Source organism: Podarcis filfolensis (assembly GCF_964270895.1).
Source record: "Podarcis filfolensis genome assembly, chromosome: 17".
NCBI classification, from domain to species: Eukaryota; Metazoa; Chordata; class Lepidosauria; order Squamata; family Lacertidae; genus Podarcis; species Podarcis filfolensis.
Genome location: NC_139621.1, coordinates 33,289,926 through 33,304,798, shown reverse-complemented (window position 1 = coordinate 33,304,798; position 14,873 = coordinate 33,289,926). Strand labels below are relative to the sequence as shown.

At 45.6% G+C, this 14,873-nt stretch overlaps 1 protein-coding gene across 6 annotated transcripts in view; it reads right to left on the bottom strand.

Annotated features, from left to right (window-relative positions):
- PRAG1 (PEAK1 related, kinase-activating pseudokinase 1) overlaps positions 1 to 14,873 on the bottom strand; it is a 76,988-nt gene that overhangs the window by 20,336 nt on the left and 41,779 nt on the right. For all 6 annotated transcript variants that reach the window (XM_083592858.1, XM_083592862.1, XM_083592857.1 and 3 more), the window contains one exon: positions 6,984 to 8,806. In XM_083592858.1, the coding sequence (XP_083448984.1) occupies positions 6,984 to 8,806 (1,823 nt within the window). The remainder of the gene's footprint in view (positions 1 to 6,983; positions 8,807 to 14,873) is intronic.

Below are 14,873 nucleotides of genomic sequence, written 5' to 3'. Positions count from 1 at the left end.
AGCTGCTTTGGAAAGGGGAGCAGGGATGGTGGTTGTCGTCCCTGACCTTCCTGCAGAGCAGAGAGCCTCAGTGGAGGCTGAGGGGGGCTTTGAGCAGACGAAGGAGGAAGGCAAAAGCGACTGAACAGGAGGGTGCAGTCTTGTCACCTAAAACCAGAAGCCACCGTCATAGGAGCAGGCCCACCTACCCCAGGGGAGCACACAATCCTGCAAGGTGAGCGAGACTTGCAAGTGAGCATACCACGTCTTGTCTTTAAAAGCTTGGCGAGCAGGGCATGTAAACCTTGTTGGGACATCTTCGTTGCTTCTGTCTGATTCTGAGCCTCCTGCCCTGTTCTTGAACTCCTGCTGAGCCTGTACCGTTTTTTGCTCGAATAAGAGAGTCTCAGTGGGTAGGACAGGGAAATACCACCCAAAGTGTTCTCAAAAGGTGAGAACAGAATTCATGACAGATACAGAAGCTAAAGCAGGGACTGAAGGAGGTGCATCACCCGATCAGAGCAATGATAAGCAATGGGTTTTTTGGAGGGGGGGGGAATTTTGGACAGAGGTGGAAAGACTGAGAGATGATAAAGGACAGCCAGAGAAAAGAAGGTTACAGGTGTTCAAGGGTGAGACTGGAGGTAACAAGAGGATGGATCAGTGTGTTCACCAAGTGGGCAGAGAGGGGGTGAAAACACAGGGATCATCTATACTTTTTTTTTCATACTGGAACTGAAAACGAGCAAAACAAAATGATACTTCATGGGGATTTTTGCTAATAAACAGAGCAGACTTGCCAGCCAAGTCCAAAACTCCCAACCGTGTCTTGCCTAAATAAGAATCACAGGAATTCTTATCCAGTTTCCCAGGGTGTTACCCTTCCCTTTTCTTGTCTAAGAAATGAGTTGCTGAAAGACTCACCATTTCTTGTACTGGAAACCAAGTGGTGTAATTTTACTGGTATTGTTTTGCTTTAATGTACAGTTCTCAAACTGACCTTTTCTTTTCCATTTGTGACACAATTAAACAACCTGTACTTCTTTCCAGGAGTCTTGCAAAGTCGTGGACGCAGAAGTGCTTCTTTAGTGTTTGCCATCAAGGTGGCATTTCCACTGCCTACTCTGTGCTCCTAGGCTTTAGCTTAGAGCAAAGTGGCAGCAAGCATGGGAAGGCCAACCAGCATAACAAATTTCAAATTTTGTGCGAGATTATATTCTGCATGTTAGCATTACAGAAACACAAGGGAGTTAGTAGTGTGGCAAAATGCTTACCGTGATTCCAATAGCAGGACTACTCTCTGGAAAACAGCAAACCAAGAGTACTTCTGACACCTTAATACTAATTGAGCCATTTATCAAGTTACCTTTTAAAGATGTGAGTGTGCTCTTGAGGGAGATAATTGACACAGGCTTGGCTGTTTGGCCATTGATTTGACAGGGGTTGAATGGTTGTCCAAGCTCTACAACATGGACGCAGTGGCCTGCTTCAGTCATCATCCTAAACCATGGTTTCCTTAACCACAAGTTGTTGCACAGATGATGACACAAGCCGTAGCTTGTTTTTTGTTGTTGTTGCTCTAAATGCTGTTCATTCTCCAACTGCTCATGCCTCTTGTCTTTGAGGTTTGGTGAGCTTTCGAGGTGCGGTGGTGAAGCAAACCATGATTAAGGGTGCTGGGTTCACATGTAACACCAAGCCATGTCTTCAGATTGAGGTTTGTTGGTGGTAAGGTGCTGGGCAGGGTATCACTAGTAAGTCATGGTTTAATAAACCATGGTTTATTGTTATGTGTGAACCAAGCCAGTATGTGCACAAGAGAGCAGGCATCAAGGACTAGGTGAAGGGGGAGAAGAAACAGTTTTCCATGGTCCTCCTCCAACTGAGCAGGGTTAATATGTGTTGAAATTTACCAGCCAAAATTTGACTGCACACCTCTAACCTACTCTTAACACCAATTCATACAAAGAAGTTGGCATCCCTTTTCATTTATAGACAAAATTTCCCTTTCTATACCTGGAAAAGAGGTTTGTGAAATGAAAAAGCTTGTACTTTTGTTAACAACCAGTCCAATAAATATTGTATTACCAAGCTTGTAAAGTCAGAAGAATGCAATGAAACTAACAGCACACTCCAGCCTCGGTCATAGACTTGACTATAAAATCTCTTTCACCTCAAAAATGATCAAATCCTGTTCTCTGATGTCACATTCAGTTCAAGTGTGTAACATATTTAATGTACAGAAACCTAAATAAAAGATAGGGAGAAACTGATTTCTTCCCTTCCTGTATTTCACTATCCCAAAACCCATTTGATCATTTAAAAAACTGGAACAACATGCATTTTGTTTGCACAGCTTGAGATAAAAGTTCCAGTCAAGTGTGGTTCTTGAAGCAAGAGGAGTTCTTGGCACTTTTGAGGTGAGCCAAGTGTACATTACCAAACGCTCCAAAGGTGCAATTCTATACCAGCCTACTCCTAAGTCCAAATGAATTCAATTAGGCTTACTCTCAAGTAGGTCAGCAGCCCTCATTTGGATTCATAGCCTCCTCCACTCCCCACATTTCAGTATCAACAAATGAAAGAAGTACATTTCCCCAGAAAATATGGAAAGTGTGCTAAAATTTTCCTTCTTCTGTTATAGTTTACAGTCACGAGCAAAGCAAAATACACAGCGCCTGAAGGTGTGCAGGGAAATTTGGAGGAGATGGGGTGCCAGGTTTGACACTTTTTGCAGAACTTAGGTGGGGGAACTGGCATAATTATATTACTGTGCTTTCCAAAGTATATATGGCACTGCTTCTTCTCTGCTAACCAAGGCCAATGAATTAACACAAATGTGGACATTTCTAGACCAAGGTATTTCTACATGTGAATTAAGCAAAGATCCTTTTCAAAACTATAGAGCCTTATCTTTTTGAGGGGGCCTTATCTAAACTTCGGGACGCAGGTGGCGCTGTGGGTTAAACCACAGAGCCTAGGGCTTGCCGATCAGAAGGTCGGCGGTTTGAATCCCTGCAACGGGGTGAGCTCCCGTTGCTCGGTCCCGGCTCCTGCCAACCTAGCAGTTTGAAAGCATGCCGTGCAAGTAGATAAATAGGTACCGCTCCAGCGGGAAGGTAAACAGCGTTTCCGTGCTCTGCTCTGGTTCACCAGAAGCGGCTTAGTCATGCTGGCCACATGACCCGGAAGCTGTACGCCGGCTCCCTTGGCCAATAAAGCGAGATGAGCGCCGCAACCCCAGAGTCGGCCACGACAGGACCTAATGGACCCTTTACCTTTACCTTTAAGGAGATGCAGTAGCCCACCATAAAATAAATAGAATCATAGAATAAAACTGGGTTGCCCCTGAGGAAGGGTTTCCCATACACACTGGGCCATAACCTTTCTTTATAGTAATCTGTCTCCTAGCACCTTTCCAATTTCCTCTACCAATTTTACCCAGACCATTGCAGCCCTTCTCTTAGGCACCATATGGAAAACTATTAAGAGCATTTTTCTGCCTTCCAGTCTTCGGTGACTGATGTAGCAAATGTAGCATTTGAGTTAGGCCTCTGTTTTGTCTAGGCTCTGAAACTTTTTTTGTTTTGTTTTTACTGTATTGCTGATAGATAAAACGGGTGCTTCTTATGATTCAGCAATGAATCAGTAACTTCTCTGGGATTCTTTCCCTCCAACGAAAGCAAAAACGCAGGACGGGGGTGGGGCAGGAAAAGCAGATGTGTGTCAAAAAAAGCTTCACTTGCTCTGGAAAGATCTTCATTATATTTCTCTACGTGAATCTGTTTTAAACACTTGCCCTGCTGGGTTATTTTATCTCCAGCGGCAAAGAGGAACTCATAACAAAAGGACTTTGACTAGTTGGAAGGTCAAAGATTGACTGTGGTTAAGGGGTAATGTTCTTAGGAGAGAGAAATGAGAAACACTGGAAGCAATTAATTGGAGAAATATGGCTCTCTTGCACAGAGATTGTATGGGGCTTGTCCTTTGTTTTCCGTGGGGAATTTCTCTGGGATTCTGCACCACCTTTTGGTCAGAGGCTCCATTCTCATGAGAGAGAATAATAGTAGAGTTCACATACTGGAGTTCCCCTGTCCATCGGTACATACACCCAAGACAGACGCATTAATCTCCTTATTTCCTCCTATTTCCTAGCTCATGTGAAGTCCTTGTTCTTCTGCTTATTGGTGTTACCCTCCATTTCCCCCTCTCAGATAAAATGGACATCTCCGGGATTCCCAAACTGTGGTGCTGCACATTCATGGCATTAAATATTCATACTGATATTTAACTGTATTTTTATTGCTTTTATTTCTTACATTACAATTTGAGTTCTATGAAATGCAATATAGAAGAAATAAAAGCAGCAATAAAAATATGATTAAACTAATCCAGCACCCACCAGCACAGTGCTTTTTGAGAACTACAACAGGTAAAAAAAAATAAGCAACATGGCTAACCTGACCCAACAATGTTCCCCCCCATCCCCACGCCATACAAATAAGCCACAATGCAACCAACTGAATACAACCACCCAAACTCTGGGTTCTCCAACCCCTCACAATGCCAATAAAGATAAATAAAAATTTAAATAAAGGACCCACTCATGTGATGCTGACACAAATCCCCACACTAGCACTAAGCAATAGAACGACAGAACAATACCCCCATATCTCCCCCCCCATTTCTTTTCCCCTTCTCTCCCCCTAGCTGTAAGATGTCTATGGCATTAGTGTCCCATACTGAACATTAATGAACTGCGAAAAAGACCCTATGAATCGAAAGTGGAGACGCTATACAGTATGTACTTTCCCTTGTTTATTTGTTTATTTCCTAACACAAGAAAATATTCAATAAAAACTTTTTTAAAAGGCAAAAATCATTAAGTGGTCTCCCAAAACCCTCAACCATTTTCAACTCATCAGGGGATAGTTAGGGAACTGCTAGACGACACCATGTGAGAATTCACTTTACACAAACATGAATTCACACAAACGTGAAAGGGCACTCAGGCTGTTCCCTACAACTGCAAAAAAATTAAAATACAGAAACTGACCTCCTGGGTTTTCTTGCAGTGTTAAAGACTCTTTGGGAGACAGAGTATAGCGTTCTTATCAGGAGTTCTGCACATGTGAAGTAAGAAGTTCGTTTGAACTTTCCACAAGCAGCACTAGGAACTATTGTACATGCTACACCACAAAAGGCAGGAGACTGAGCAGGCAGAAATTCTCTTTTGGCAGCCCCTTACATAACTAGGATTGTCAGGGTACTTAGGCTGTGACAATGGAGCAGATTTAAGCCTGTTATATAGATAAGCCCTGTGTTAATCAGTAATTGTGGTGGTAGTACTTTGCTACACACACACACCCCAAGTGATAATTTAGCACATACAGTCGTACCTTGGAAGTTGAACGGAATCCTTTCCGGAAGTCTGTTCAACTTCCAAAACATTCAGAAACCAAAGCACGGCTTCTGATTGGCTGCAGGAAGCTCCTGCAGCCAACCAGAAGCCCCATCGGATGTTCGGCTTCCAAAAATAGTTCGCAAACCGGAACAGTCACTTCTGGGTTTGCGGCGTTCAGGAGCTAAAACATTCGAGAATTAAGCTGTTCGAAAACCAAGATACAACTGTAGAGATACCAAAGCTCATTTATGTAATTTTTCCATTTAAAGAATATTTCATCAGCTAGACAAATCCATATACCGTATTTTTCGCCTTATAGGGCGCACCGGCCCATAGGGCCCACCTAGGGTTTTTTTTTTGGGGGGGGGAATAAAGAAAAAAAAATATTTTCCCCCCAGGCGCGGGGCTGGGGCGGGGGAAGCCCGAGCTTCCCCCGACCCCAGCCCCCAGAACAGGCTGCTATCCGCAAGCCTGGGGAGCCCGGCGGGAACTCCAGGGCGCACTCCGCTGCTCTCCCCAGGTTTCGGGCTGCAGGCTGCTGTCCGCAAGCTCCCAAGGCACCGACCCCTCTCGCTCTCCAGGCTTCAGCAAAAGCCTGCATTCGCCCCATAGGACGCACACACATTTCCCCTTCATTTTTGGAGGGGGAAAAGTGTGTCCTATAGGGCGAAAATACGGTATATGAAATCCCATATATATGAAACATTCATATATATGGAATTTCTGCTAAAGGACACATCTATGTTAGTTCTACCAGAGGACAGGATTTGTGGGGGGGAGGAGGAAGGACAGAGAATTATCTCCTGGATTTTGTCACTTAACTCAACCTTATTGATCTTTGGCTACTGTCAGGGAACTGTCATCGGAACAGGGGTGGGAAACAGAGGGGCAGTTGTGTTACAGGGACCTTCTGAAAATCTTGCAAAGCAGTTCTTTTTCCGGTGATGAGGAAAGCCCCACCTCCAGTGGAGAAGAGACGAAAGGACCAGAGGATGCTGCGGGGAGCCTCAGCACCGCTTCTGGCCAAGCCGGCCAGGAGGGAAGCACGCCCCTTCGGTTGCCCACCCTGCGCAGAAGTCTAAAGCGCAAAGAGGGAAGGAAAAGGATGGGCGTAACGAGACTTTTATGTTGGGGGAGGTCCAGGGAACAAGCACTCCCAGATTCTGTTAGCGATCGAGGCAGACATGAACTTTTGGGGTTCTGCACTGTAAATACCGTATTTTTTGCTCTATAAGACTCACTTTTTCCCTCCTAAAAAGTAAGGGGAAATGTGTGTGCGTCTTATGGAGCGAATGCAGGCTGCGCAGCTATCCCAGAAGCCAGAACAGCAAGAGGGATCGCTGCTTTCGCTGCACAGCAATCCCTCTTGCTGGTCTGGCTTTTGAGATTTGAAATATTTTTTTTTCTTGTTTTCCTCCTCCAAAAACTAGGTGCGTCTTATGGTCTGGTGTGTCTTACAGAGCGAAAAATACGGTAGTTTTGCACCTAAATAAAACCTGTAAAAGACAGGTCGGAGTCCTGCCTGGTTACTCGTGAGCAACCACCCTTGCCATCTGACGGCTACCAACAAGAATGCACACAAAACATTTTTTTTCTGTACCTGGATTGTTTCTTTGGAGGTGGCGGCGGTGGTGCAAATTCCTCAATTCCATTCTTGTCTTTAGGGAACTCGAAGGCAAAAGATGCTGATTTGCTCATTCCTGCAATCTTGTTCTCCTGGACAGAGCGTTTCTCCCCCTGATGGCAATTAGAAATACTTGAGGGACTGCTTGCCCCGTTCTCCGTTTCCGTCTCTGGTGTGCTTTTCAAGAATCCCTGCTCTTCTTCCTCTTCTTCCTCTATCCTGCACTGCCTGCTCCAGGAGAGATTGTAGTATTTCTGCCTCCTCTCAGAGCTCAAGGTTGCCGGACCTTTGTTCGACTCCTCTGGAGAGATTTTGTTCGTATGAGGGCATATGGACGATGCGGGCTCAAGGATTGTGCTATCCGCGCCGTTCTTTGGAATGTCAAGACCCCGATGACCGTCGCTATCACAAGTTTCTGCCACAAAAGAACTTACAGACTGTGTGAAAGGCCCCTCTCCTCTAGGCGGACTCCCTTTGGACAATTTTGGGGGAATAGCAGGAGTCTCACCTATCCCATTTCTGCTAGTTGTTTGGGACTGAAGACCTGGATCATTTTCCACTGGGCTCATCTCGCTGCTCGCTTGCGGCATTTCTCTGTATTCGAAGAAAGGGGACGTTTTCCTAGCATCTGAATTAGAAGTGGGGCTAGGACTTGGCCACTGGACCCCTACAGCTGAGTCTGGACTGCTAAGGAAAATAGTCCGGTTGTCATCTTCTGTGTGAGCCGCCACAATGGTAATAGTCGCTGGTACCTGCGTGACAGATTCTTGGAACTCTCTTTCGCAGTCCAAGTGGAGAGCCTTCCCTCTTCGGAGGCCATCTTGTTTATCTTTACAGGGGCTATAAGCCAAGGCATCACACCTTGCATGTGTGTTGGCATTATTTAGCTGCGTCTTTTTCCTCTTCGTGCTCTCAGCATAGATAGGCTCATTTTGAGAGGCTGCTTCACAGGAAAGCTGTTGCTCTGCGGAATTGCTTGCATTTTCTATACGCCTGCCTACGATCTGATCTGATTCTCTAACCGAAGGACAGCAATAATTTCCCTTGGGCGAACCACAGGGGCCACGGCCAGTATCTGAGGGAAATACTAATGTGTCCGTTTCGGAACATAAGTGGTTGTATACATAACTGTGTGGCAGATGCTTCTCCCCCCTTTGAAAGTCTGAATTCAAGGTTCTGCTTTCCGCTTCACCGAAACTCACCTCTACGGACTCAGTTCTTGCATTTGTCACAGCCTCTGGCGCCTGAAGTTTTGAAATAGGTTTTTCATGCCACACCTCTTTGGTTTTGGTATTGTCAAACCCCTGGTGGACAGGAGCCTCTTTGCAATAGTCTGTGATGGAGCAATACTCCCCGCCTTCACTTTCTAAATCAGAAGAATTGAACATACCAGCTCTTTCTGAAAGTGATGCTTCCTCTCTTTGGTGGATGGGAGAGTATCCCACGGAGTCCACGGCAGAGCCAACACATCTGTCACTCAAAAAGGATGAATTGTGGCAGAAGCCCAGATATGGCAAGGATAACTTCTCCTTGCTGACCACTTCATTTCCATTCTCCTGTGCACCCATATCATTCAGAAATGCCACATTACTGAAGGCGACATTTCTCTCTGCGCTGCTTTCAAGACTCGAGGGACCGGCCAAAGAAGGGCCTGGAGGACTGCGCAAAGTACGATCACTTGGCGTATTCTGAATGACAGGCTTCCTTATGATGTTGTTGCTGAATTTGTCAATACACAGTCTTTGTTCTTCTCCAGATTTCATCAAGGCAAGATTTCTGGGTGGCATTCTCTTGTTGACCTGCATTGATAAACAAAAATATTATATATATGTCTGTAGAAGAAGAAGAGTTTGGATTTGATATCCCGCTTTATCACTACCCTAAGGAGTCTCAAAGCGGCTAACATTCGCCTTTCCCTTCCTCCCCCACAACAAACACTCTGTGAGGTGAGTGGGGCTGAGAGACTTCACAGAAGTGTGACTAGTCCAAGGTCACCCAGCAGCTGCATGTGGAGGAGCGGGGAAGCAAACCCGGTTCCCCAGATTACGAGTCCACTGCTCTTCACCACTACACCACACTGGCTCTGTAATTTCTAACTTGAGATTTATAAAATTAGATTATTAACAGAACAAATCAGATCTACTGACTAGGGTGGTCCTGCTATAATACAAAACACTGAAGAGCAGAAAGCCAAAACCCTCTGTCCAGGTATTCTAAAATAAAAAAATTACCCTCATCTTGAAGCAAGCAAGCCATGCACAGGTTTTCCATACTTTACTGTGCAAGCAGGTACAGTGATACCTCAGGTTACATACGCTTCAGGTTACATACGCTGCTAACCCAGAAATAGTGCTTCAGGTTAAGAACTTTGCTTCAGGATGAGAACAGAAATCGTGCTCCGGCGGCGCGGCGGCAGCGGGAGGCCCCATTAGCTAAAGTGGTGCTTCAGGTTAAGAACAGTTTCAGGTTAAGTACGGACCTCCGGAACAAATTAAGTACTTAACCTGAGGTACAACTGTACAAGAAAATTGATGCAGGCCTAATCCAGGGGCAGAAAACCTCAGGCTCAGGGGCTTATTGTGGCCCGTCTCTGGCCCATGGGACTCTTAGAAGTCCATGCTCTTCTCCCTAAGTTGCACCTCTCACTAGTCCTGCTCCACACACTTCTCTACGGCTTTTGCCCAGCTGGAACGTATTCTTGAACTAGGATATATTGTTTGGCTGGGTGGAAATATATGTGTGTGTGTGTGCATTGTAAATTTCTAACTTCTGTGTGGCTGGTGTTTTGCCTCTGGTGTTATCCACCTTTTGCCTCTGGCTTCTGCTGCCCACCTGCATGCAGCCCCCAAAAGGATGAGCAAGATAGAAGGTGGACTCAAAACTTTCCCCCACCCCTGGCCTAAAATGTTCATTTGGAGAAATGAAACCAAAGGAGGCCTAAAGAGCCCTGAGATCTACAGATAAATGGCAGTATAGAAATTTTAATAATAATAATAATAATAATACACATGACACTGACCAAGGTGTTAGACAGAGACAATGCAATTCTGTTTTGCATCACTCTGTATGTGTGGATGACATACTATTGATGTAAAACAAAAACACAACACTCAGACCCTGTCCATGCATGTAAGAGATCCTTTCTCCCTGGTGAGATAGTTCACTACATGCTGGGAGGTGTTGCTGTTTTTAAATGTGGGTGCACATTCAAAAATATGTCCCTCTCTCGTCTATTCTCAGTCTATAATCTTATTCTGAATAATATAAGTGGAACTGTTCTGAGTCTAGTAAGGCCTGGTTCTTGCTAGGGTAGAAAACCCTCGCTTCAACTGATTAAACGCTCCTCTATACCAAAACAAAAGGGACGCGGGTGGCGCTGTGGGTTAAACCACAGAGCCTAGGATTTGCCAATCAGAAGGTCAGCGGTTCGAATCCCCACGATGGGGTGAGCTCCCGTTGCTCGGTCGCTGCTCCTGCCAACCTAGCAGTTCGAAAGCACATCAAAGTGCAAGTAGATAAATAGGTACCACTCCAGCAGCAAGGTAAACGGCGTTTCGGTGTGCTGCTCTGGTTCGCCAGAAGCGGCTTAGTCATGCTGGCCACATGACCCGGAAGCTCCCTCGGCCAATAAAGCAAGATGAGCGCCACAACCCCAGAGTCGATCGCGACTGGACCTAATGGTCTGGGGTCCCTTTACCTTTATACAAAACCAAACCAAACCAAAACAAAACACCCTCTAAGAGATGAGGTCTAGCCTTCTCCCTGAAAGGCCAGTTTCCAATATGCAGGGAATTTATTTATTTAGTAAGTAAGCAAGCAAGCAAGCAGGACAGTTGACTCATGTGAACCCTTCCCACTTGCAATCTGCACTGTGCAGCCCACGCGCAGTTTTATCATCTCCGTGAGAACTCAGCCTAAAGTGCATGTACTTAAATGGGAAAATAAGAGTGGAGAAGAGAGGGAAATGTTCATTAACGTTAGTGATCAAACAAAAGCCACTCTGGCAAGGACACCCCCCCCCCCAGTTCAGGGCAACTGATAATTTCCTCTCCCACTTCATGCTATAAAATGGAGAGGCTTTCTTGCTGCCCATATCTGTTATAAGCATTACAAAGGAGGAGGCGTTGTCCTCTGTGAACTGGCATCTGGTTTATTGAGAAGCAAAGTCACGGCAGTTCAAAAGCCGTGAGAGGATCCCTCCACATTAAGGGAAACCTGTGCGTTAGGAAGAACATCAAAGAGCCGTGTGGAGACTCTGTTCCCAAGAACGGCAGAAACAACAGAGCTTGTGTCTGGAAAATAATTTTAACTGGTCACTTCTGATCTCGCTGAGTAGAAAAATGAGACATCCATTGTGCATCAACACACCCAGCCACCTTTACAGACTGATCCAGAATGATGTTATGGCTGCAGTTCTGTGCACACTTGTCTGAAAGCAAGTCCCATTAACTCAACAGGACTTAATTCTGAGTAAACACGCACAGTGTCAACATTTCAAAGTTATGGGCTTCTTTCTTGACTTTTTCTTTCTGTGCAAATATTGCAGTAAGGGCTTAACTACACATTGAGTTAAATGTGTAATGCACAGCATTGCCAACAGGGTTGTGGGTCAATGGGAGTTTTTTGCCCACAAGTAATCACCACATGGCTGGGACATGGGTGGCGCTGTGGGTTAAACCACAGAGCCTAGGCCTTGCCGATTGGAAGGTCGGCGGTTTGAATCCCTGCGACGGGATGAGCTCCTGTTGCTCGGTCCCTGCTCCTGCCAACCTAGCAGTTCGAAAGCACGTCAAAATGCAAGTAGATAAATAGGTACCACTCCGGCGGGAAAGGTAAACGGCGTTTCCGTGTGCTGCTCTGGTTCGCCAGAAGTGGCTTAGTCATGCTGGCCACATGACCCGGAAGCTGTACGCCGGCTCCCGGGGCCAGTAAAGTGAGATGAGCACCGCAAACCCCAGAGTCGTCCGCGACTGGACCTAATGGTCAGAGGTCCCTTTACCCTTTACCTAATCGCCACATGGAGGAATATTCATGGGGATCGTTTCTGGGGAGGAAATAGTTAAAACTCTTCTCCCCACATATGTCAGTTCCAAGTGCTACTTGATTAATCTACTGATTAAAGCTGGAAGCCTCATTTTTAATCTGAATTTAACAGTGAAAAAGGTGGTGCACAGCTTTGAACAGAGAAAAAGGGTGGCAAGTATTAACAGGCAACAATTTCATATCAAATATGACGAGTCCCTGCTTCCTGGAAAGGTGAATTTTCCAATCAGATGCTCTGACAAAGAATGCCTGAGCTACTCATCCCAGAAGTTCAAAATTACAAAGTACGCCTTCGAAAACTTCAAATAGACTTTGTAATCATGGGATCTGAAAGCATAATACATGTAGGCTCCGGAATATATTTTTCTTTCTCCTTTCAAATGTGCAGCTCTGAGGCACATTCCATTTTCTCCTGGACAAAGAGGGCTAGAGTACTGCTTTTTAAAAACGAATATATAAAAAGATACCCAGAATCTCAGCAGAAGCCCTTAAGCACAAAAGCCTTTCTTCTATCCTCTCCACACTAACTGACATGATTCATTCATTCACTGCCTGCCTGAAAAGGCTTTCAGTGACACATGTAGGTAACTGAACGCTGAACTCTGCTTTAACTGATTTTGATGAAATTTTGCTCATTAAAAGCCAAGCCCAATTAGAAACACTAGTACTTTCAAGTTAGTGCATGAAATAAATTACTCATTCTGCCAACCTTTCTGGTCTTTTCTTTGCTTAATAAGTCTTATCTACAGTTAAGAGTTGCCGGCAAATTTTGCCTAGAGCAAAATATCAAGGCTAATGCAGAAATGTCTGCTTGGGGAAAAGATCCAAGGCATTAAATAGGCAGCAAAAAAGGGGTTTTTTTTAAAAATACCAGGGACAATTCTTGATGCGTTGTGGTGGCAGCGGCTGTGTTCACACATCTCTGCCTGAAATACTTCTTACAACACACTGTAGTTTAAGAAATGACAGTAAACTCTGTAGCATTATTTACAACCTTCCCTTCAGCGGGAGAAGAGGCAGAACAGTTCAAGGCAAATCCCAGGTGGAAGTACTGATTCGTGTTCCACTTCAACGTCTGTTTGTGGGAGACCAAGTTCGCTGAGATATCCTGCATCCTCAGTGTAGAGGACTGAGTTTAATAGAACCCCCTAGGTGGGATCCCCTAGGAACTAGCGGTGTACAAATGAGTCTGTTTCCAGCCCATGCCACTTTTGCATGTGTTCACTCATAAATCTGCCCTGTTTCTGTTTTTCAGTTCGTGTTACCACTTCTAAATACATTTAATTAATTAATTTCTCTCTCTCTCAAAATACACATTTCAAAATATTTTACTCTTTTTTTTAGGCAAAAACTACATCTGAATATTGGGGAAGTATGGAAGTTGGTGCTTATTGAATCTTTGATACAAATCAGTTCATATTGGAATTTGTAAAGCTCTAATTCCTCAAGTATTCACACCTGGGACGGCTTGAGAGTTCCCTATAGCAAAGCTGTCAAACTCCAAAAGCCCACTTATCAAGGAAAATACTCCCTACCATTCTGGCAAGCCTAGCATCCAAGAAGTCACAAGAAGCAGTAGATCCTCTGACCACAAGCCCAGCACCTGATGTTTGGATTGTTGTGTAGTTAAGGGGTGAGGATATGAGGTGGGCTGGTCGATTCTTGGGTGCCCCACTCTCTACAGTGAGGCTGTTCCTATTCAAGTTCTATTCACCTATCTCAAGGAATGCTGGATTTGGGAGGCAGGCACTGCTGCATTTCCTGAGGGAATACAGTGGTGCCTCGCAAGACGAAATTAATCCGTTCCGCGAGTCTCTTCGTCTTGCGGTTTTTTCGTCTTGCGAAGCACGGCTACTATTAGCGGCTTAGCGGCTTCAAGAAAAAGGAAACAAACTCGCAAGAACTCGCAAGACGTTTCGTCTTGCGAAGCAAGCCCATAGGGAAAATCGTCTAGCGTAGCGACGCAAAAAACGAAAAACCCTTTCGTCTTGCGCGTTTTTCGTTTTGCGAGGCATTCGTCTTGCGGGGCACCACTGTAAAGTCCAGGCTGAAGATGCCTGAGAGAAGTTGAATGACTCTCACGGGCAGCTATGGTCAGAAGGTTCTGATGCCTAGAAGAGGGCAAATGAAAACTTGCTTGTGTCAGTCTGGGCAGCCGTGGGGCTCACCTGGATCCAAAGGATAACATGACAGCTGGCAAGGGTTTTGCATGAAAGTAAGTCAGGGGTGCAGAGGGACGCGGGTGGTGCTGTGGGTTAAATCACAGAGCCTAGGGCTTGCCGATCAGGTCAGCGGTTCGAATCCCCATGATGGGGTGAGCTCCCGTTGCTCGGTCCCAGCTCCTGCCAACCTAGCAGTTTGAAAGCACATCAAAGTGCAAGTAGATAAATAGGTACCACTCAGGCGGGAAGGTAAACGGCGTTTCCGTGCGCTGCTCTGGTTCGCCAGAAGCGGCTTAGTCATGCTGGCCACATGACCCGGAAGCTGTACGCCGGCTCCCTCGGCCAGTAAAGCGAGATGAGCGCTGCAACCCCAGAGTCGGCCACGACTGGACCTAATGGTCAGGGGTCCCTTTACCTTAAGTCAGGGGTGGCTAACCTGTGGCCACTCAGATGTTGCAGGACTCCAACTCCCAACAGCCCCAGTCAGCAAGGCCAGAGACAGGACTGGGATTTGTAGACAAATAATATTTGGAGGTTCACAGGTGAGCTCACCCTGGAGGAAGCATGCAAAGCTTTCCGGCTTTCTCTGAAACCCAAGAGGATGTTGCCCACTAAGAACCTAGAAACACACCCAGAAATTCTGCAAGAGTTTCTTATGTTA